The sequence below is a fragment of the Schistocerca serialis genome, chromosome 4 (genome assembly GCF_023864345.2).
Source record: "Schistocerca serialis cubense isolate TAMUIC-IGC-003099 chromosome 4, iqSchSeri2.2, whole genome shotgun sequence".
NCBI lineage: Eukaryota > Metazoa > Arthropoda > Insecta > Orthoptera > Acrididae > Schistocerca > Schistocerca serialis.
In genome coordinates, this window is record NC_064641.1 from 222,087,507 (window position 1) to 222,113,216 (window position 25,710).

The 25,710-nt window shown below is 45.6% G+C and overlaps 1 protein-coding gene across 1 annotated transcript in view; it reads right to left on the minus strand.

Moving 5' to 3' along the window:
• Positions 1 to 1,807: 1,807 nt before the first annotated feature.
• The window catches only part of LOC126474355 (multidrug resistance protein homolog 49-like), a 130,982-nt gene continuing 107,079 nt past the window's right edge, over positions 1,808 to 25,710 (minus strand). Inside the window, exon 7 of the mRNA XM_050101822.1 lies at positions 1,808 to 2,011. Coding sequence (XP_049957779.1) covers positions 1,808 to 2,011 — 204 coding nt within the window. The remainder of the gene's footprint in view (positions 2,012 to 25,710) is intronic.

Sequence of the window (25,710 nt, forward strand, 5' to 3'; positions counted from 1 at the left end):
AAAAAAAAAGGGGACCTTACTTTTGGGATTACCCTCATACATCGTGACTGCTGCATGCTGATCAGTGGATTAAACAGTGACCACCTACTGACGGACGAGACTCCTATCTCTGAAACAGTACCGGACCTCACGCTGAAGTGCCAGGCATTGTTCAAGGAGCTTAAAACTGCGACTACTGCATACACTGACCTTTGCCACACCAGTGCTGGCTCTCATGGGAAGCTAATGAACACACCCCCACAATTGCTGCACATCACACAACAACAGTTGTCGTCACACCAGCAACAATGAGAGCTGCCCGCCCGAGACTCTGCCAGACCTTCAGAACCACAGGTCAGTCCAGTGCTTCTTCCGTCTGGTGATGAGGGTCTAGTGATTGGGCCATGTGAAAACAGTGATTTTGCTCTCATGAGCGGGTCAACTGTAAACACTGATATCGCCTCCATGAGTAGATTGTGTGCCTCAAATGCTACTCCAAATCAGCCCCATAGAAATAATATCATACACGATGGTACTGTACACAGAATTAGTACTACCCCCAGCCCACCAGTCCAATGCTGGCCCTACCGCCTGGCCCCTCACCCCTCACAAACTAAAGGCGGCCAAGGCTGCTATCGACGAACTGTTACACGAGGGCACCATCAGGTCATCAGACAGTGCGTGGCCTCACTGATCACTATAAGAATAAAAAAAGATAAAACGTGGCGTGTGTGCAGGGACTATAGACATTTGAACACATGCACCATCATTGATAGTTACCCCGTGCCCAATATTCAGGACTTCTCCCAGGAACTGGCTGATGCAACCATCTTTAGCATGATTGACTGCAAAAGAGCTTATTCACAGATCCCAATGGCTACAGAGGACAACCAAAGGATGGCAATAACTGCACTGTTTGGCCCGCATGAAAGCTAAAAGCCTTGAAAATGGCCAAGAACTCTGGAAAATTGAAAGCTATGTGTAACATAAGATATGTTACTGTTTCTTCCCCATGTGGACAGGTTTGTGTCCTGACCACCTGTGCAGAACATTCCAGCCAGATAAAGGTGCACATGCACAGGTGGACTCTCTTGCTCCTGACAAGAAATCTAACACAGTTTGTGACTCCACAGGTAGAACAGACAAACTACAGGAAGTAGAGTAATGCAAAACAGATAAGAAAAGATATTCAACTAAGAAATATATAACAGAAAGACCTATTTCCCAAATGCAGGCACAAATGACAGAAATAAACATCATTTCTCTCATTTAGGCACTCGCATAGCTTTAGTTTGCACATCTCTGTTCACGTTCATAATGCTAAGTGAAATACTGATTGCAATGAGTGCACCATTCAGTTTCATCTTGTGTAAATTTTGATGTCATTAAATTTTTGTGAGTTTGTAGCTATTACCATTCTTAAATCAATTGCAAAACACATGTACTTCTCAAATTTTCATAATACTGCTTTTGAATTGGTTTGTTGGAACTGTGATTTTTTCGAAGGTATATGAAAGTGATAGATTAAGGCCTGATGTAAGAGAATTATTACTCTATTAAAATATTTGACATATTTTAATGTTGCTGTTATCATAATGAAGACATCTGTGGCAAATTGAAAGTTAAATTAAACTGCGAACCTGTCCCCAGCTTTCCAGAACCACAGCCTGGTTCCACATCTGCTGTGGACTAGTAGCGCTTAAATTGTATGCAATTTTAATTAGTTGGCCAGTGTCTCATATCATCTTCAATTCCTTTCAAACACTGTGTGTAACTTCATATCTTTATTAGTACCATTTTATTGTAGGAATAGTTACAAAGGAAGTGGTCAGTCGACAGTAGAGCTGTAGCAGAGTCGCCGGTACAGTGAACGGCTGGCGGCTAAGAAGGCAACAGGACCCTGCTCGGCAATGGCGCCAGCGCGCATCACACACACCCACTGTGCAGCACGCACTGCAGCGCACTGTGGCTGCTGGCATGCCAGTATGCAGGTGCGGCCCAAGCAGGCACGTCGCAGTGCTGCCTCCACTAGCTGCTGAGCAAGACAAGAAATGCTGCAACAGTACTTTAAAGGTGGATTGAAAACAGTAGATGCAAATGCAATATAGTGTTTTTCAGTTGTTCAAAAATTGACTGTTTTGAGTTTCCATTGTGACTTAAGGCCAGTTCACAGTGCACATGGGCATAACAGAACAGAATGGAATGGCAGGTGATATTACCACCAAATGGTTTTATTTTTTTTGTTCCCCCCCCCCCCCCCCCTCCCCCCAGAGAGATTTTTTTAACCCCCTTGGTGTAGCGACACCAGTCATAGATGGAACTTACAATGTCACTTCATTTAGCCCATCATGAAACTGTGAATGTGGGATTATGAGGTACCATCTGTGATACAAAAAGTCGCGATACAGCATGAGAATTAAGGCACTAGCAATGATAAACTTTATTAATATTGCCAAAGCAAACTTCATAATGCATGTTCTTAACAAAGTTAGTATGGTAAACTGCTGAAAAATAAAACATCTCAGAATATTGGCATTATGCTCTTATTTATGCACAGGGTATACTTTTTTGTCCAGATATTCTAAGAAGTGAATCATTCTATGATATCCAGTATTTGGTCTCTTTTGTGGAAGAACATTCATGGAAAAATATCCAAGACTTCATAGTGTCACAAAAACAAAGCAAACAATAAAATATAGGTTAAGAGGGAACGAAAACATGATTTTCAACACTGTAATATGAGTGTGCACTATGAGAATAAGTTACCAGTGTCACCACCACCACCACCACCACCACCAACAGTGGTGCCAAATCCCATCCCATCCCATCCTCTCCCATACCATTTGAAATGCATTGTGGAGAGTTTTGACGTTTCATTCCATTACTTTCCGTCAAGGATGAATCAGCATTTATCATTAAAACTATGTCTATACACCAAACCCCCAGTTATCCAGATTAATGTGAACCCAAACCTGCATATATAACAGAAAACACAGATAACCAAAACTACACATTTTTACCAGAAACTGCTATATGGTAGCTATTGACAACAAAAACAGCACCTCTGAGTTTTCACTTGCAGACACTTTGCTGTACATTCTCTTTGCCAACTTCAAATTGTGTGGGGTTTCTCATGTTTGTTTACTGCGTGTCCTTGCAGCCAGTGAATAGATTTTTCTACAGCACATCTTGTGTTGGTGATTTCTATTCCTACATGATACACAGAAGGGACATAAACTACCACAATGGTGCTCCCAGACTTGCTTTTGTTTCTTTGCACGTTCTTCTGGTGACTGTTCAATGTGTGGTGTGAGAACATTATGAGCTATGGGACATTCACTATAAAATGCACCAAATCCCATGTTCTCTCATCACATTCCATCTTTGTATTGTGAATCTCAGCTGCACCACCCACAACATACCACTTTCAAAATGGAACAGGAATGATTCCTTCCTCATGCAACACAAGTGAGCTCTCTAACCTATATGAGTTCACAATAGAGAACAAAGTACATTGTCTTCGATGATTATGCAAGGTCATGTTGATCTTCACACTCCTCAAGTTCCACAATCTGATGAATACATGTGTTTCAGACTTGATATTACCACATAATGTGGTGATAATGTGCTACAATCATTGCCATCAGCACTCAGTGGCCACCAAACTGTGAACTACTACACTCAACATGATCCTCAAGATACTGTACATTCTGCAATTTTGTATACTATAGAACTTCCGCTATCACCTTTCACAGCCACCAATGGTGTCCATCTATGGTTTTGCTCAACTAAATCCCCCCCCCCCCCCCCTCCCCCACTCTGATGGAGGCCTCAGGCAACACATCACATCATAGTCTTACTCCGCATCAAAGCACACTGCTGCTGCAATCAATAATCACGGTCATTCCTGCAACATTGGTCAACCACCCACTCCTACTTACTGCATCATATACTGTGTGTGACCACCACGTCAACCTCACAAGATTTTGCCGCTCTCAGCACCATGCCACCTTCAACTCTGAGTCTACCAACTCAATTTTCCCTACACAGCATGTCCTGACTGACAGGCTTCCTAAAATGCCCCCCCCCCCCCCCCCCCTCCTTGCTGCAAGGGTCTCTCGGGTCTGGTTCACCTTTGCTGACAACCCCTTTGACCTCCATGGCATAGCAGGTGATTACTCACATTTTATTTGTCTCATCAACCACATGCATGACCAGATGGGCATCATCAGTGATCTAGTTCTCCGTCTGCCTACTTACTGCAGCTACTCTGTTGCCAAAGATATGATAATTGAGCATTTGTTGCACCATCCATCCTAACTTAATCATCACACTACACATGATGAAATCTTGGGATTGCAGACACTATCCCAACTCTGGTGCTACCTGTGGGTAGTGGTTGATGTATAATTCATACCTGATATCACATTACGGACTTTGTGGCTCGTTAAGCTTCCATACAAACTGCAACAACTACTACTTTCACATGCTTCAGATTCCTTGGAGACTAAGCTCTGCTTTGCAGATCAGGCATACAGCATTCTCCAGCGTAGATATCTTCTTACTAACGCTGCCAGTTGTGCAGAGGACAGGGTTGGTAATATCCGATGATGACCCCCCCCCCCCCCCCACTCTGCACACTATCTGCACCAAGACCACAACCATTTCTCATCACCACCAAAGGCTCATCTGAACACACAGCTAGCTCCACTTGGAAGCCAACAGAAAATGCACAACTGGCACAGAGTACTCCACATACCATGTACCCCCTCTGCTGGTTTCATATTATATTCAGTGATGCAGCACTGGACTGCTGAACTTCCTGTGCACCACCAAACTCTGCTTGCAGACTGGTTTAGGCATCCTGGTCTGCCCTGTGACCACGTTGCACCTTACAAAAGAATGATTTTGATATAGGTGCAAAGCCTAGCACACACCTATCGCATTAGCCCCCACTTAAACATTTCCAACCAACTTTGTCCTTCTAAAACTCAAGTGTCAATGTCCTCAATGCAGCAGATCTTCAGGTGCATCTCACTTCTGATCTAAATTTTATCTGGACTTTCCATGTCACAAACGTCAATGAACCAATGTTTGACATAGACTGTATTAAACATTTCAGTTTATTATCAATATCCGATCTTCCTCCTTGCTCCACCTGGGTTTGTTCAGCTCTTCTCCTTTATTAATCGTAATGTATCCCCTCCTTGGCTTTCTCTCAAAGAGCTGCACTTTAACAGCTCAACTTACTGCATATTGGTCTAGCTTATGCTCAAGTGCTCTGCTTCCAACACTCTCTGACCTCACAATGCTATACTCTGTCAACTGATTGATGCAGCATCTGCACAACTAGTATGCTCATCAGATGCTATGTCAGTTCACCAACATGCACTCGTTGCACTCCAATGACATTCTGGCAGCTACATGCTCCCTCCCTCTGGTGTTCCCTCCTCTAAGGCCAGTGACACTTTGCTCCTCAACGCTTCCTTCCAGACATCAGTGACACTTCTTTCACAGGCTCGAATGATGAACTAGTAGCTGTGATTACTAATGGTACTTGTCACAAAATCAGTACTATGTGGGGACCACCTGTATGACACAAGGCTTGCTGCATCAATCCCAGAAAACTGCACCACACTAAAACAGCTGTCAGCAAGATACTTGAAGCAGGAATTAGACACTATCACACAGCAATTGGTCTTGTTCCATGCACCTCATCTAGAAGAAAGACAGTTCATTTAATCTGTGTGGGGAATATAGTGTTCTGAACCCTCACACTATTATAGACAATTATCAAATCTGACATATTCAGGACTTCATCCCAATATTCAATGGAGTGTGAGTGTTCAGTGTACTTGACTGCCACAAAACTTACCCCAAATTCCCATGTTCTAGATTAACAACCCAAAGTCTGCTCTAAAAACTCCTTTTGGACTTTTTGAGTACCGTTTCATGCCATACAATCTTAAAACTGTAGCCCAGACATGGCAGCAGTTTATTAATTCTTCATTGTTCAACTTCCAATTCACGGATGCCCATTGAGATGACATCCTAATCTTTTTCTCCACTATTGAGGAACACTGACTAACATTGCTGCCTCTAGATCATGGGGTCCTGGGTTCAATTCCTGGCCAGATTGGGGATTTCTCTTCCCCCGAGGACTGGGTGTTTGTGCTGTCATCACCATTCGTGAAAGTGGTATATTGGACTGTGTAGAAAATTGGGACTTTGTATGGGCACTGATGACCGCACAGTTGAGCACCCCACAAACCAATTATCATCATCATCACCAAGGAATACGAACAGCATCAACTCAAGTCCAGGCCACAGTCCATAACAACAGTGTCGAAATCAACCACGAGAAGTCACAACTAACTCTTGATGGAGTAACTTTCCTATGTTATATTGTGTCAGCAGAGGGCATGACCAACATTCAACCACATCCAGTTTATTCATAACCTTCCACTACCCCTGGACTACCATGAATTGTGAAGACTCATGGGCATTATAAACTTCTACCATCATCACCTCCCTTATGCTGCCTCTACCCAGTCACTGTTTACTGACGCTCTGATCACGCATTTAACACTCTCAAATCTGCCTGCACCCACACTGTCACACTGGAGCACCTGGTGCCTGATACCTGCATCTTGGTGACTGTTGATGTGAGTGGTATCACAGATGGTGTAGTGTTGCAACACCACATTGGCAATACAACAGTGCCTCTCAGATTTTTCTTGAAAAAACTTTCATCTGCCCAACACAAGTTGTCAGTGTTCAAACGTGAACTCCTCACAGTCTATGAGGCGATCAGACACTTCCACAAGTTCATGATTTTACTATCTTTACTGACCACTGGCAGCTTGCAGGTGCAGTCTGCTATCCTGGCAAAGATGTTCCTCCCTGATGCCTGTGGCACATGGATCTAATCAGCCAGTATTCACATGCTAAATGTGCAGTTCTGACGATGGCAAACTGATGACACTGAGGTTGCAGACATGCTAAAGGACACAAAAAGTGCACCGACTCTTGAGACATCTACTACGAGGCTCATTCAGCCCCACCATGTGCAACACCTCAGAGAGAACTCTCCAAACAGTTCTGCTTCCCTCTCCGATGAACTTCCCTCTCCAGGCATCAAGGCCACTCTGAAACTGCTTACCAGACAGTTAGTCTGGCTGGTAATTAAGAACAACGGAGCAATTGGATGTGTGCCTGTATCCCTTGCCAGAGGAGTAAAGTTGGACAGTATGCACAGCCACAAAGGATACCTTTGTCTCTTACATATTGACAGCATTGACACATTCCCTCCCTCTGAGGGCTTTTGATATATACTCTGTCATCAACTGAGTCATAAGGTGAGCCAGAGCCTTCCCTTTACCTGATATGACTGATTCAGCCACCCATGCCTTTGTCAACTCCTGGATTTCTCGCTTCTGTTGTGTCTCATCCATAACCAATAGTGAGGCCCACCAATCAAATCCTCTCTGTTCACCAAACTATGTGAACTGTGTGGTGTCGATGAGGCCCACACCACTGCCTGCCAACTGTAGAGCAATGGCCTCATAGAGTACTGGCACCGCACCCTGGTTGGACGCACTATCAGGGATCTTCCTGGAAATATACACCAATGCACAAAGAGGAGCTATAAGCATTGCTTGTCGACATCTTCTATGGTGAACTACTCATCCTTCCTGCCAAATTCACTGAATACTCTCACCTCTGAAACGATGACAAACTCCCCGCTCTAGCTGATAGAATACATGAACATTTACACACATCTGTACTCCTCGGAGAAAACCATATTCAGTACCATGAGTCTTCATTGACAAAGAACTCTTCCTCTATGATTGTTATGCTTTGTGATGTCTCTGCTCATGCATCCCTCCAGCCCACATACCTGGGCCCTCACAAGGTTCTCAACGATGGGTAGAAGACATTAGACATGCTACTAAATGGTAAACAAAAAACAGTTTCGATGAATAGGGTAAAGCAAGCCTGGCCATTAGCTGATGACATATGTCTGGCTGTTTCTATAGATTCGCTGGCCTTGGTTCCATCATCTTTCCACAAGCATAACATGACACAACAACTCACATATAGCTATTGGACCCCTTTGAGTTCCTTCCAAACACCAAGTGGTACACATAGCAGTCAAAATCTCAAGTGACAGCATCCTCTCAATTGCCATCCCTCTTTACCTGCAGCACTGTGTTTCTCACTGCAGTCGACCATCCTATGTGGGATGTCGTCTTTGTCCACCAATGTGGCTTTAAGATTTTGTCATGGAAGCATCTCCTATTCAGTTCCTCCTCTGCGGTCCACACTGCCTGGAGAGGGGGGAGGGGCTCTGTGACAACTACCAACCACAAAAAAACAACTACTCTGAGTTTTGGCTTGTAGACTCTTTGCTCTACATTCTTTGCCAACTTCACATTGCACAGGCTTTCTCAGGTTTCTATACCTTCATCATACAACAAAGGGACAGGAGCTACCACAGCTATTTACTCTATTGGCAAAATATGTTATGTGCTGCATTTGAAAACTCATTGCTTTACTTATGTGTTGACCACTGAAAACTGATGATTTGTTTGCAAAATTACACTAAAAATACAATATATTTCATATTACTTGCTTTCAGTTCACTTTTGGAAAAAATAACCATTTATGTTACTGTTTTTGTATTTCATTCACTTTTTCCTTGCAATTGTTTTCATTCTCATTATCCAGAGAGGCAAAGTATTAGTATAGCCAAATAATTTTCATCATGAATTAATGCATTTCAGTCAAAAATTATTGATCTTTTGCCCCTAGGGAAGGGGCTAGACCAACATTTCTCAACCTTTCAGCATTTGTGACCCAATTTTCAATCATAATTTTCATCATGCCTCCTCCCTCCCTTCTTCACACAATAACAACACGAGTGAAGTGATGAACTCAAAATGAATGATGAAATATGAGTGATGAAATGAAAAGGCAATTTAGTAATAAATCACTCTTTGAATTCTGGGCAGATTTGGATGATGAGTTTTCTGCACTGAAAACACAAAACCAGATTTTCTACACTGGCTACTTTGAAGAAGAAAAAAAATATAGGTCTCAGCTAAACATATAAAAAGAATTCAGTGTGTCTATTTTTGGTATTAAACCCCCTTTCAAAAAACTGTGCTTTGCATGCCATGGTCAAGTGAGTCATTAATAATTACTGATCTTGTTTTGAAAATGGTACTGGAAAGTTAATTATTAAATGCATTGTGCAGTACTGATTTGGTCCTATTAATATGTGCATTATATGGATGTAAATTTAAATTTAAATTTTTTATTGTGTGAGACTGTTTTTTGTTTTGTTTCTCTTTCAGTATATTAATTAATCTTTGAATCATATTTTTCTTTTCTTTTCAATAATTAATTTAGTGTCATCATCCACCCCTAGGGGGACATGCCTCACATACTACAAGTGCTGGACCAGGCACATACAGAGTCATGAAATCAGCCACAACCATTTTACAAAATATTGTCAGCCGCCTCAACTGGAAGACGTGCTTTGTTGCTGCTCCACAATTTTCACAATTTTGATTGTGATAAAATGCTGCAGTGTTAATCTTTGGCACATCAGTGTAGAGGTTGTCACAAATTCAGCTAAGAAAAAAATCCATGGAATTTTGCACTTTCATTTACATATACAATTAGGTGACAAAAGTCATGGGATAGTGATATGGCGCCGATGAGGTCGACACCAGTATCGATCTAAGTATCGTCTTTGAACTAAGCTAAACATTATCATTGTGCAGTTGTGCCATTCAGTTCTGTGTAAGCCTTGTTTGTGTAAAGAGGTGAATAAATGAACTACTGTAAAATGGGAGTGGTGTTTGGTGAAACCGACCCGAACTTCCTCCTCACTGGTGACCCTGAGTTGTAATGTCTTCTGTTTTCGCCGTTTTACTGTGTCTGCGGCCTCCGCGATGGTTATGTTTGAGTGTATTACTTCGACACAGCATTCGAACAATGATTTCGGCCCAATGCCTAACGCCGGATTTTGTGATCGACATGCATCGTGTTGCGGGCGATGTACACCTGCCAGGACTGCAACACGATGCCTCTCACTCATCGATTATGCCGATTTCACCGGACTTTTTTGAGCCTGCAACAATAAGTGAGGTTAGGAGTGCACATGACTCTGGCTATCTTTCGCCTTTGTTCCCACCACATGTGCCCTCCCTCATAGACGGTGCAGTTACCTCTTACGGATCTCCGTGCAGTGCGGCACCAATGCCGATTTCTGCAAATGCTTTGTTGGACAACCTACCACGGCCAGGACAACGATTTGCCACGCCACAATCCGTGCAGTACCACGCGGATTCCTGCCACGTAGCCGGAACTGCTTTGTTCACAGGTCAACCTCCTCAGCATCTAACCACACCCGCACCTGCCTCAGTTAAGCATCAGCACGTGCCTTCCTGCTTTGATACCTTGGCCTGCAACAGGAACAATAACTTGTTATCTGTGCCTGACCTCCATCTCCATCCCACTGCTACAACTCAGTGTTTTGTCCCACGACATTCACCTTATCTGTACACCGTTTTGAATGGAGTGACTATGAACAGTGAACATTCACACATTCCGTCCGACGTTCGACATCATTCTCCACACTGTGCTTCTGGACAACCGGCATCAGGCGAGCTTCCGCTACCATTCTTGGCACATCCCGGTGCCTCATCCACGTCGGTCTTCCGCGACACATCAATCCGAACACAACCGCAACATTTTGAGCTTCCGCAACCGCAATCGACACATTACGGTGTCTCACCCGCGTCGGCCTTCCGTGTCGTGACGGATCGCGCTCAACCACAACGCATCACCTTCACACTGCCACCCGACCAGCTGTTGTCGCCACATCCCTGGGAGGCACACTCTCCTGGAATACTACAGCAGCAACAGCTTGTTTCAGGCAGTGCCACGATGAATTCAACTCAACCTGTTTTCCGAACATTCTACAATGCTTACTGATGTTGCCACCATTTAATCCCGACAGAGCAACAACCTGGTTCAAAATTGTGGACAAAGTGTTCAACCATTACAAATTTGACAAGTCAGCCAGGTTTCTGTGCCTCATCACCCACCTGCACGACCAGGAGGACTTGATTGCTGACCTGGTCGACGCCCCGGACTCATCTACCCGGTACACTCTAGCCAAAGAGACAGCTCTACGTCGGCTTGCACGCTCAGCAGAGGCAGCAATACGGCAAGTGCTCCATGTCATGCAGCTAGGCAACGACAGACCTTCCCAACTCTGGAGACGGCTACGCGCCTTGGTCAGCGCCGATTTACTCTCTGACACAGCTCTCCTCGCCATCTGGTCAGATAAACCATCTCCTCACATCTGCTTTGCTCTGGCTCAGAGGCCTCCCGAACCTGTCGAGCAAACAGTGACAATTGCTGACAAGCTACATGATGCATCACTGCTCTATTTCACCAGCCACTGCCTACCTGACAAGTCTCAGGTTCAGGCTCATTGTCCTGTGGCCAGACGCGGCCGGGGCAGCACTGTGCCAACCGTTCCGCTCGCTCCGGAAAGCAGTAAACAAGCTACTGGGACGTCATCGGCTCCGCCCATGGTCACACCCCCTCCTGCAACTGAGCCTGCTGCAACACCAAACCTCGGCCACCGCCACTGGCATCAAACGTTCCGCAGGAAATGCAACCGCACCACCTGTACTGTTACTTCCACACACGGTTTGGTGAGGTGCCACAGAACTGCAGACCACCCTGCTACTTCCCAAACACCTCCTGCGCACAACATGACAGGCACCCCCAGTGCTACATTCTGTCTGGGAACGACCGGATAATTGTGGATGACTTTACATTAAAGACATTTTGTCGGGATTCTTTTTCCTAGTGGACACAGGCGCCGATGTTTCACTGCTGCCCACGTCCTAAGTGTCATCAAACATTTGCCCTCACCATACTTCACTGCAAGCCGTGAATTCAACCAAACTACAATTCTCGGGTTAAACTTCACACGTCGTCTCACTCTCCGCAAACTGCAAACTCATGTGGACTTTTTTAGTGTGCGAAATTGACGAACCTATACTAGGCATTGACTTCTTGCGACACCACAAACTTTCACCGGACCTAGTGCGAAACACCATGTTTCATCACCCGTCCACGACTCACTTCCCCTGTGCTCTGTCGAGCAAAGGCCCCCGTGATAAATCGATCCGGGCTCATCTCATCCGTACATGCTCGTCTCTGTCGACGATGTTACAAGAAACCACGCATAAGTGCCTTGCCGAGCTCAAAAACATCGCTCACCTATGCAACAAAAACTTCGAGCTCTCCCTTTGGCTCCACGAAACTCAGCTCCAGCTCTCCGACGCAGCAAAGGAATTACAGATACTGCAGCAAGTACAAAGCAAGGTCAGTAAGTGCGCCGAATCTGCTTGCAGTCCCAGCAATCGAGCCTCCATGTGCTTACCTCCCGCTACCCCTCGCAACTGTGCTATCAAGTCTACCATAATGTGTACTGACAGTTCCACAGGACCCACCCCTCTAACACGGCAGCATTTGACACTCTGTCGGACACGAGGGCGCATGCGCGACGAGTGTCACGTGTTCCCGAACTGACAGCTCCTACCCCTCCCCTCGTGGACAGCACCTCAAACTATGCAACTTTGGCTCCTGCACGCCACCATGCAACCACCACTGACAACACACACAGTGCACTCGTGCCTAGCACTTCACCTGCGACCGTGCTGCCACAGGCTGTGTCCTTGGACAATGGACTCACTAACACTTCACGAGCTCTACCGAGCTCACCCGACCATGGTGCCACTGCTTTGGGCCGGTGGCCATCTTGTCACGTTGACTCCAGGGACACTTTGCCATCTCGGCTTCCGTCGGATCTGCCAAGTGGCTCCGAACACCACGACCACGCCTCGCCTGCCCCGCCCGCCACACATTGTAAACAAACCACCTCCTGTGCCGCCGGCAACATTTCTGTCATCACCAATGGCACGGTTCACAAGCTTCACCTCATGCCAGGGCCCCCAATCTCCAGTAAACCACGTTGACTTTGTCCTGAGTGCCTTTCCGACCTTAAAAAACAGATTTCTGAACTACTAAGCTCCGGCGTCATTGAACCCTCTGCCAGTAGCTGGTCTACGCCCATACATATGACACCCAAGAAAGACGGGTCATGGCGCATGTGCGGAGACTACCGCCGACTAATTGCACGAACAATTATGGATACCTACACCATACCCAACATTGCTGACTTTACCAGTTCCCTCGCACGTGCGACCACGTTCTCTGTCATCGATTGCAAATGGGCCTACCACCAGATCCCCATGGCACCTGAAGACATTGAGAAGACAGCAATCACCATCCCGATCGGGTTATTTCAGTTTCGATTCATGCCCTTCAGTCTGAAAAACGCAACCCAGACCTGGCAATGCTTCATCAATGAAGTGCTATTCGAACTAAAATTCTGCTTTGCAGGTCTTGATGACATTCTTGTGTTCAGCTCCTCTTTCGAGGACAACATTTGACATGTGCAAACTGTTATGAACACTCTCACTGCAGCAGGCATCGAGAACAACCAGGACAATTTGCAGCTTCATCAACCCGCTGTCACTTTTCTTGGTTTTCGGGTCTCTGCCGGCGGCATTTCACCACCCCCTGAGAAAGTACAAACAATACTAAACCTACCCAGACCTTCGTCATTCAAAGAGCTCCGGCACTTTCTGGGGCAGTTAATTATTATTGCTGACATCTACCTCGGGCTGCAGAGATTCAGGCTCCACTGACAGACATCTTGGCAGGCACCAAGACTTCTGGATCTCGGCCCCTGCTATGACTGCCTCTTTCACTGCCCTCAAAAATCTTCTTGCTGAGGCCTGCACCATCGTGCATCCTCATCCCAATGCGCAGATTTTCATCAACACAGATGGGAGCGATACTGCCATCGGCACTGTCCTTAGCCAGACAGTCGACGGCCAAACTTTGCCTCTGCAATTCTTCTCGCGCAAGCTCACCAATGCACAATGGAAATATTCCGCGTTTGACAGGGAGTTGCTCATGGTCTACTAAGTGATCAAGCATTTTAAGACTGACGTTGAGGGACACCCTTTCTATGTTTTAACAGACCACAAACCCCTGGCTGCGGCCATTACAAACCCGCCAGCTGACCCGCCTCCTCGCCACTTCAGATACATGGACTTCAGATCTCAGTTCACCACCAATGTCAGACACACAAAGGGTGCTGAAAATATAGTTGCTGATTTCCTTTCACAAGTCGACGCCGTTCATTCGCTGTTAGACCTCTCTGAGCTGCCTAACCTTCAACCCGCTAACGAGGACACGCAAAACCTGATTTCAGACTCTACCTCTTCACTACACTTCGTCCGCATCACCTTCCCTGGCATTTCTGGTGAGATCTGGTGCGACGACAGTACAGGCACGTTACGCCCCCTCATGCCAACTCCTGCGTCGCATGCCAATGCTGCAAAGTACACAAGCACACTTCACCCCCCTTGGTGCCTTTTCGATCCCTCCTGGGTGTTTCCAACAAATTCATATTGACATTGTTGGCCCTCTCACCCCCCTCTAACGGCTTTCATTATGTTCTCTCGTCTATCGACCGAACAACTCGCTGGGTCGAGGCTGTCCCCCTCCCCAATATCACGGCAGAAACTGTTGCTCGAGCTTTCGTCAAGTCATGGGTATCGCATTTTGGATGGACAGCTACCATCACGACTGACCAGGGCAGACGATTTGAGTCAGCCCTGTTCAATGAGATTTGTAACATTTGCGGCATCTGTCGCATACATACCACAGCATATCACCTGCAAAGTAATGGGCTAGTTGAGCGCTGGCGCCGCGCTTTCAAGGCGGCTCTTCGATGCCACGACTCTCTATGGGCGGAGGCCCTTCCCCTTGTGCTACTCAGCATTCATGCTATCTGTAAGGAAGACCTCAAAGGCACAATAGCCGAGTTCATATACGGCCAGAACATTGTTCTCCCTGGCGAACTTGTGAGCCCTTCTGCTTCTCTCCCTCAGTCTGACTTACCTTCCTTCGTGGACCGCGTCAGACGCCACTTCATCAACCTGCACATCCCTCTGCCCGCCAGCCATTCCCGCCCTAAGGTTCACGTCGTGAAATCTCTGGACAATTGCGGGTACGTCATGCTCCGAGATGACACTGTCCGTGCTCCCCTCCAACCTCCATATACCGGCCTGTACCAAGTTCTCTGGCGCTCAGCCAACACCTATGACATCCAGATTAAAGATTCAGCTGTTACAGTCTCTCTCAACAGACTTAAGCCTGCTCATGTCGAGCCCACTTCTCCCCCCCTTCAGGCCATGACCACGCCACTCACTGTCGTGGCTCACGACGCTCCGACCACTCCCTCCACGTCGGACTTACACACTCGGTTTAGTGACTTCCAGCTCCGATCGTCAAGCTTTCTCCGACATCACCCTCTACTCCGGTCTCACACACTCCATCAAGTGATCACATGCTCCCCACGTCGAGCTTACCTACGATCACTCCCTCACTGCCGGGCCCTTTGCCGGTGCTTTCGACCTCTCCCCTTTCGCCTGCCTCACTCTGTTGAGGTTTCTAATGCCCCCGCCCCCCATCTTGAACGTGCCCTCACTCGAGGTGTTTGTGCCTGTTCCCCCAGACATAATCCATGACATCTCTACAATACTACGCGATGATACACTGTTCGTCAGGTGTTTCCCTTCATCTGGTGCTCATGACACAACCTCCGCCATTCCCTGCCACCTGGTGAAATGTGTTCTCCTCTTGCCCGACATCGACCTGGACATGCTTCGTGTGTTTGCCACGCCCACCGGAGACATCGCCGTCGTCACTCCGTTCCTCCTGCAAACCACCGGCCTACATGTCGGTCCCCGCTCGTCCAGCACGCCCAATACTACGCCCGGCGCGCTTCAACGACTTCCAGGTTCGTTGGCCGGACCATCTGTCACAACACCTACCCACTCACCTCCCCAACGATGCTGTCGAGCTGACTGTGGTCCGGCTCCCACGGACCATCCCTGATGACGCCATAGTCACCCCCCCCCCCTCCCCCCCCCGGCCTTTCAAGAGTATTCCGTAATGCAGGCAGAGGAGGGGGGGGGGGGGGGCTATGTGGCGCCAATGAGGTCGACACTAGTATCCATCTAAGTATCGTCTTTCAACTAAGCTAAACATTATCTTTGTGCAGTTCCACCATTCAGTTCTTTGTAAGCCTTGTTTGTGTAAAGAGGTGAATAAATGAACTACTGTAAAATGGGAGTGTTGTTTGGTGAAACCGACCCGAACTTCCTCCTCAGTGATATGTACATATACAGATGGTGGTAGTATCATGTGCACAAGGTATAAAAGGGTCAGGCTTTGGTGGAGCTGTCATTTGTACTCAGATGATTCATGTGAAAAGATTTCCAATGTGGTTATGGCCACATGATGGAAATTAACAGACTTTGAATGTGGAATGCTAGTTGGAGCTAGACACATGGGACATTCCATTTTGGAAATCATTAAGGAATATAATATTCTCAGATCCATAGTGTCAAGAGTGTGCTGCGAATACAAAATTTCAGGCATTACCTCTCACCATGGACAACACCGTGGCCAACAGCCTTCATTTAAGGACCGAGAGCAGCGTCATTTGCGTAGAGTCATCTGTGCAAACATACAAGCAGCAGTGCATGAACGAACCAAAGTAATCAATGCGAGGTGTACGATAAATGTATCCAATAGGACAGTGCAGCAAAACTTGACATTAGTGGGCTATGGCAGCAAACGACAAATGCGAGTGCCTTTGCTAACAGTGGCTCTCCTAGGCTTGTGACCATATTGGTTGGAGGTTAGATGACTGGAAAACTATGGCCTGGTCATATGAGTGCCAATTTCAGTTGCCAGGAGTTGAGAGTAGGGTTTGAGTGTGGCACAGACCCCATGAAGCCATGGATCCAGGTTGTCAACAAGGCACTGTGGAAGCTGATGGTAGCTCCATAATAGTGTGGGCTGTGTTTACATGGAGTGGACTGGGTCCTCTGGTCCAACAGAATCTCTTGGAGACCACTTGCAGCCGTTCATAGATTTCATGTTCCCAAACAATTATGGAATTTTTATGGACAGCAATGGGCCATGTCACCTGGCCAAAATTGTTTGTGTTGTGATTTGCTGATCTTCCAAAGTGCCGCCGTGCAGTTACGCGCATCCTCTACATGCGGCACTGTCTTCCAGCCATGCAGCAGCAGCGCCACCTAAGCGGCCAGCCAGCCAGCGGCCGCTAGACTTGGACTCAGTTATGATTTGACTGTTAAAGTGTACACATGTCTTACTCTGTTTACTTGATCTGTGACTTTCATGTATTGCAGCTTCCTTGAAATATATTTGTTTAACTTGAAGTTATTACACTTGGCGACGAGGATGGGATTTTTATTTTGCATCATTGACCCACATGTTTCCATGGCTACTTTAGAGCAACTATTGCAAGGTCTCATAGAACAGCAAACGCTTCTCACAAATGCAATTTGTGATTTCATCGCGGCATCAAATGCGGGGCGTCTCTCGTCATCGTCTCTACCTACTTTTCCTCCTTATGACGAGACGGTGGAAGACTGGTCTGATTACGAAAAACATCTTCGACAGAACTTCTTGGCATTTTGTGTCGCGGATGAACAAACATATAAGTGTCTGTTTCTTTCATGGATTACACCTCAAATGTATCGGTTCTTGTCGCAATTGGCTCCTTTGAAAGATCCTGTGTCTTTGTCCTTTACTGAAATGCGCTCACTTCTGTCCGTCTATTTTCAAAAGCAAACGCATGTGGTAGCCTCTCATGTTGCCTTTTATCGTTGTCAAAAACAACTGAATCAATTCTGTTGCGCTTGGGCTGCTGAACTTCACGGCCTCAGTAGAAAGTGTCAATTTGTTACTGAAATTCACAAAGAATCCTACGCCGATTCCATGGTACGGGGTGCTATTATCCGATCGGCACCTGCAAAGGAGTTAAGCAACGTGCCCATCAGTTGGCAAATCCGACTCTAGATGAAGTCCTATCCATCGCTCAGTCTTTTGAAATTTCTCGCGCTGCTGGAGCGCAAATAGAGGCATGGGGCGACGTCGGGGAAATACAACCTCTGTGCAATGTTGATGAAGCGTGTGGCGTGTCCCCACCGGTCGACGTGGCTGCAGTACGCTCCCAAACGCAGCCTCGGCCTAACTGTAAACAAACCTCTACAAAACTGCAGCAAAACCCATGGCAACTTACTTCATGTCCGCGTGTTTTACAAAACATTCACAAGAAGATTGTCCACAATGTTGGGCCGTGTGTCACAAATTCAAAAAAAAAGGGTCATGTGTCATCCGTTTGCAAATCCGACTGCATACATGATGTTCACGAACATGATGCAGATTCTGATTCTGTGTTGTCTGTCAATTGTACTTCTTCCCTTTCAGGGAAGTTATTCCTCACTGTCCAAATACTTGGTCGAGATGTTCGCATGCAGGTGGATACTGGTTCTGCTGCCACTATCATCAATTCTCAGATGTATCTTCAGTTGTGTTCTCCAGTCCTGTCACCTGTCACTAGGCAATTACGGACTTACAATAAACAGAAGATTTCTCTCTTGGGACAACTTGATGCTGAGGTATCTTACAACTCTGTCGTTCGCACTGTTCCCATATTTGTGGTCGACCATAGTAACGCAGAGAATCTTTTTGGTTTTGATGCCTTTCGCGTTTTTGGGTTCTCCATAGATGACTCTGTCAATATCATCTCTGATGCTATTCCTTATGCTCAATTGGATTCCTTGTCGACGACATTTTCGTCCCTTTTTTCTCCTGGGTTAGGCCGTGCAAACGACTTTTAAGCTCATGTCACACTCAAACTCACTGCTCAGCCTAAGTTTTTTCGGACTCGGCCCATTCCTGTGGCCCTTCGTGATCAGGTCAAATGGGAGCTAGACCGTCTCACTGCTTCAGGGGTCTTGCTTCCTGTCACTTCCAGTCAGTGGTCCTCTCCTGTCATTGTCGTTGCTAAGCCAAATGGTGATATTCGTCTCTGTGGTGATTTCAAAGCCACTGTAAATGCTCAATGCCTTATCGACACTTACCCTATGCCTCGACCTGAAGAATTGTTCACTAAACTTGCTGGAGGCCAGTATTTTTCTAAACTTGACCTGTCAGAAGCTTATCATCAACTTCCTCTCGACGCTGCTTCCCGGCAGTTTCTGGTCCTTAACACGCCTTTCAGCCTCTATCAATACCAACGATTGCCATTTGGGGTTGCCAGCGCCCCTTATCTCTTTCAGCGATTCTTGGAACAATTATTGCTCACTGTCCCTTGGTGTATAAATTACCAGGACGACATTGTTGTCACTGGCTCCACCACTGAAGAACATCTTCGGAATCTCTGCACACTTTTTCGTGTCTTACAGACTGCCAGTCTTAAGTGTAATCTTCAGAAATCAAAATTTTTTCAGGCATCTGTCACGTACTTGGGGTTTGAACTCTCTCAGGATGGTATTCGTCTGCTTCAGCAAACTGTCACTGCGATCGATGCCCTTCCTCGCCCTACATCTGTTAAGGAACTGCAGGCCTTCTTGGGGAAAATAGCATACTATCACAAGTTTTTACCATCTGCTGCTTCGGTGGCTCAGCCGTTGCATCGCCTGTTGCATAAAAACGTGCCTTTTCACTGGTCTGCATCATGCGATGCGGCTTTCCAGAAATTGAAGGCTATGCTGAAACAGACCCCGTGCTGGCTACTTATCGACCTGGCCAACATCTTGTTCTTGCCACGGACGCCTCTCAATACGGGGTCGGTGCAGTCCTTGCGCATCATTTTTCTGACAGTTCTGAACAACCCATTGCTTATGCCTCCAAAACGCTCACACATGCCCAACAAAAGTATTCTCAATTTGAAAAAGAAGCTTTGGCCATTGTTTATGCTCTTCATAAGTTTGGTGTTTTTCTCTATGGATCCAAATTTCATCTTGTTATGGATCACAAACCACTTGTTTCCTTGTTCCATCCATCAGCGTCACTTCCCGACAAGGCTGCACACCGCCTCCAGCGTTGGGCTCTTTACTTGTCTCGTTTCAATTATGAGATTCATTTCCGGCCGACAGCTCAACATGCGAATGCTGATACACTGTCTCGCCTTCCCATGGGTCCTGATCTGGCATTCGATAGGGATGAACTTTTGTGTTTCCACCTGGATGTTGCCGAGCAGCGGGTTGTGGATGGGTTCCCCATCACCGGGGACCGGCTGGCGGCAGCTACAGGTTCAGACCCTACCCTCTCCTGGGTTTTATGCTGTATTCAGAAGGGTTGGCCAGATCGTCCGTCTGCTAAGACTTTTGAACTGTTGTGGAACTACTACGCTTTGCGTTACCGCCTCACGGCTAGGGATGGTGTTATCCTCCTTTCCACCGACAATGCTTCGCCGCGTGTTGTGGTACCTGCATCTTTGCGTGCTTCAGTCTTGGGCCTCCTTCACCAAGGGCACTGGGGTGTGTCTTGCACAAAACCTCTGGCGCGCTGTCATGTGTACTGGCCCGGCATCGACTCTGAAATTGCACACATGGTCGCTGCCTGCAGCCCTTGTGCGTCACAGACCACCGCCCCGAAGTCATCTTTGTCACTGTGGCCTTTACCTGAGAAGCCATGGGAGTATATTGATGCTGACTTTGCGGGACCTTTTTTAGGTACTTATTGGCTTCTCGTTATTGATGCCTACTCTAACTTTCCTTTCACTGTCCGTTGCACGTCGCCTACCACTGCAGCAACCACCACTGCTCTAGCTCGAATTTTCTCTATGGAAGGCCTTCCCTCTACTCTTGTTACTGATAATGGTCCACAATTTGCCTCTTCCAATTTTGCGGATTTTTGTGCCCGTCATGGCGTCATGCATGTCGCGGTCCCTCCGTTCCATCCACAGTCAAACGGTGCACTTCTCCAATTTCTGGCTTCTTACCGTTTCACCACTATGGGCGACCACAGCCCGGCTGAGCTCTTACATGGCCGACAGCCACTCACACTACTTCATCTTCTGTGGCCTTCCACCTCACGGCCGCGGGTACCTTCACTTGGCTGGTTCACCGCCGACAACCTTGTGTGGTTACGGGGATATGGCAGGTGGCCAAAATGGAGTGCTGGCCGCATCTTACGACACCATGGCCGATGCCTGTATGAAATCCAGATGGACACGGGTGTTGCAGTGCGTCATTCGGACCAGCTTCAGCCTCATGTGCCAGCAACGCCTGTTCCAGATGCCGCTATACCACCTTCGGCTCTACCTGACGCTCGGGATACTGTAATCTCTCATTACTCACAACGCAGTCCTCTCACCATCATATCGGTGCCACCACAAGAACTGACGCCACCAGGAGACGTGCCCATGCTGGAACCAGATGACTGTCATCTGTCGGAGCAACTTTACTCGCCTCCTTCTCCTACAGATGCGGACACATCACCCATGTCTCCTGTTATAAAACTGGACTTGCCGCAATGGGCAGATTGGTGCACGGGGCCCCAGCAGATTCGACCCCTACGTCTCCTGTCATCTCGACTCTTTATCATCGGGGACACTTTTGTCCATGCGGGAAGCCTCCTCCTCGAGACTTTACGGCCAATCAAACAACACCTATGGACGTTAGCAGTCTACAGGCCACCTCCATCAAGACCTGTGCAAAAAATTCAAACGGGGGAAAAGTGTTGTGACTCGCCAATCTTTCAAAGTGCCGCCGCACAGTTACGCGCATCCTCTACATGTGGTGCTGTCTGCCAGCCATGCAGCAGCAGCGCCACCTAAGCGGCCAGCCAGCTAGCGGCCGCTAGAATTGGACTCAGTTATGATTTGACTGTTAAAGTGTACATACGTCTTACTCTGTTTACTTGATCTGTGACTTCCATGTATTGCATCTTCCTTGAAATATATTTGTTCAACTTGAAGTTATTACAGTTTTTGGTTTGTTTGACGGAAATTTTAAAAAGTTTGACTGAATGATTTGGGCATCCACATCACCCAACATAATTGAGAGCTCAATTCATGCACAAAATTCTGCACTGGCAACACTTTTGCAATTGGGGATGGCTATAGGCACAGCATGGCTTAGTATTTCTGCAGGGGACTTTCAACAACTTGTTGAATCCATACCACATTGAGTTACTGCACTACACAGGCAAAAGTAGATCTGATACAATATTAGGAGGAATCCCATGACTTTTGTTATTTCAGTATATAAGCCAACTTCTAAATTTTCCTTTCTATGAGACCACATGTGCCAGATTCATGTGCTGAGTTGAATTCTGGATTCTTATATCTTACTGTTCATGTTGTTTTTATACAGCCTGCATTAACTCTGTCAATACTTGCATGTATCCACATATATTGTGTATTTTTGAATATTTGCAATTGCAACAAAAAACTTATACTATATAGCCAATTGTAAACTGAATTCATGATTTTTTTTTAGAAACAACTGGCAACAGTATCCTTGTTCAAAAACAATCATTCCCTTACCTCAATATATAATTATATTAAAAAACACGTACATATTTGAAATTTTTTGAAAAGTTTCAGAAAATTAGTAACTTTTGTCCTAGGTTTTTTTTGTTGCTTTAATAGGTATCTCTTTTTGTGTACTAACTGCTTCAGTTCTTAGAGAGTTGTAATTCTTTTAGCTTTACAGAGCTTGAAATTAAAAGATAAAAGCAGGCCAATGTTAACAGTTGTTTTGTTTACTGTTTTGTAAAACACTGTACCAGCTACAATGCAGCCCCAGTGTGAAAGCTGTTTTCAAACATGGGAGGAGGGTTGAAAATTGTAGGACTCCCTAAACAGGTCAGGCACACACTACAAGTCAGCTGCTGCTGTCCACCTAGCTTGTTGTGTCTGGGTTGCACTCAAGTTATTTATTTTTTTTAAGATTAGGCCACTCTCCACTAGGTGTGGCTGACCCTGATGTATCAGTGACAGATCCCAGGAAATACCCCCCAACAGGTGACAGTATTAAAATCCTTGTGATTAACTGCCAAAGCGTTCACTACAAAGTGCCAGAGTTTGGAGCACTCCTAAAAACCAGTGAAGCTCACACAATATCAGGTACAGAAAGCTGGTAGAAACCTGAAGTTGACAGCTGTGAGATTTTTGGGGTAAATTTAAGTGTACATCAGAAGGATAGGCTAATGGGAAATGGAGGTGGTCTATTTGTTGCAGCAGACAAGAAACTCAGCTCTACCAAGATAAAAACTAAAGCTGCATGTGAGTCTGTTAGGGCAAGACTCAATATGAGGAGTGGGCATAAAATTATATCTGGATCCTTCTGTTGACCATCAGACTCATCTTCAGATGTAACTGAAAACTTGAGAAAAAACCTCAGTTCGTTAATACCTAAGCTCCCCAATCATACTGCAACAATTGGAGAAGGTTTTAATCGTCTGACTTTCAATTGGGCTAATTATAGATTTGTTTGATAGTGGTGAGCATGACAACACAACCTTATAACTACAGTAAAGAATAGTAAGGGGTAGCAAATCGGAAATATTTATTAAAACTCGTTAACTTTGCCACAGGTGAAATCAAGTCATGCCAGAGACAGAGTCAGAAGCAGGAAGCAAGACAGTAAGTCACAAGTGGGTCAGAACCATGACACATAATGATACTATTTGCCAAATGAGAATATGCATTCAGCAGAAAGAAGACTATGACAGAAAACCAAAGGAAGCAAGACAAGCGTATTCATTAGCTTGTAAGACATGGTGCAAAAAACTCCATCTCTTACACAAGAGCACATAGCAAAGAACTGACATAACAGTTAAGAGCCTGTTAAGTGAATATAGCAGAATGAGGACGACACGTGATCATTACGAACAAAGCCTCATGTCATAGCCTCATGCTAACTCTCTTTAAATACTCCTGCATTTCAGCTCTCATCAAGAGTTGGTCATTAAGACTGATGGCATTAACAGTAATAGCACTCGATTCTACAATTATGATACTGTAGTTAATCTATGTCCTAGCTGCTCCAGGGTAGTCTACAAACTAGGCAAAGACGTACTAGAGATAAGTCATGACCTGATGAACTTCCTGTATATCATCTACTAATGGAGAAACTGATTGTCTTCTGACAAAACCATAATGTGGCGCCGGCCGGTGTGGCCGTGCGGTTAAAGGCACTTCAGTCTGGAACCACGTGACCGCTACGGTCGCAGGTTCGAATCCTGCCTCGGGCATGGATGTGTGTGATGTCCTTAGGTTAGTTAGGTTTAACTAGTTCTAAGTTCTAGGGGACTGATGACCACAGATGTTAAGTCCCATAGTGCTCAGAGCCATTTGAACCATAATGTGGCGTGCTGCCAGTGCTAAACTTCAATGAAGAAGCCAGCAACAGGGCCTCTTTGGGCCCCAGTCCTGTACAGCACAGGTGCCTCAGGTTGCAGAAAGCTACCAGGCCAGTAGGGCGGAGATCAACCAACCACATGACTACTGACACCTGGTACACCATTAATGGGTCACAAGAGTCATTGTAAAATTCAGAGTGGGACCAAGGATACTCCAGCAGCCATCATGAAGCCATTTCACACTGTGCAGCAGCCATGCTTCCTTGCTGGGAACTCACCACACCACCAAGGTTGCTACACTTCGCCTGGGCCTTCGGATGCTGAAATGATTCTGCAGACGTCAGCTAGAATCCAACACGTAGCTGATCGAAGCATGGTACAGAACAGCAGCATCTTGTAAACATTGTAATAATTGATTGAACTCTAACAATATTTTATGAGCACTGAAGATGCTTCGTAAGTTCCAAACAGCTATCCTGACTTCATGAAGAGGTTCTTTGCTCACCTGCTCTGTACTGTGAAACACTACTCTGAAAACTATCTAGAAAAGATGATTTAGAACCCTTCTCATGTTGGGAAACATAGGTGTCTACGATAGGGGTGGGAGACAAAGACAAGAGGGGGTGTTTGCCTCCTCCTGAAATCTGGGATTATAGGCTTTATATTTATTAGAAAGTTCTCATGCATTTTTATCAATGATTCTGGGGTGTGAAAAACATCTTGATTAACTGCCAAGAGCTACTGATAAAAATTTCTTTGTTATGCAACCAATTTTGGCCCGCAGACCAACATCAGGTATCATAAAATATTTACAACAGTATAAAAAGCAATGTAAAATCAAAGGCAGCAAGTAATATGAAATCCACAAGTCATAACAGTTGCCAAATAATAACATAAATTACTTTGTCAATAGGAAACATTTCTTCATGGAAGGAGAGCATGAAACATACCAATATATGACCATTAGGATAAATATGAGATGAAATTTGACCTCAGACAAGTTGCCCTATTTATTGGCTTGTATAAATTTTGTAACAATTTATTACATTTATCTGGTTTTTTAGAACTTAATTTATTATACTGATTCATATTCTGACATTAATTTCATTTTGAACTTAGCAAGCATTCATATATCTCTGCACTGATTGGCTGTTACTAATCAATATTTGAACATAAAAACTTCAACTCATATTTTGTAATTCCAGAATACCTTTTAGAAGAAGTGAAACTAACTTTTTGTTATTATTTACAGAATAAACTCATGCAAATGTTAGGAACATTTTCCAGCTAATAACCTTCATGATATAAGTGACTTAATAAAATGCATTGCCATCAAATATATCTTATGAATTTCAATACTAAAAC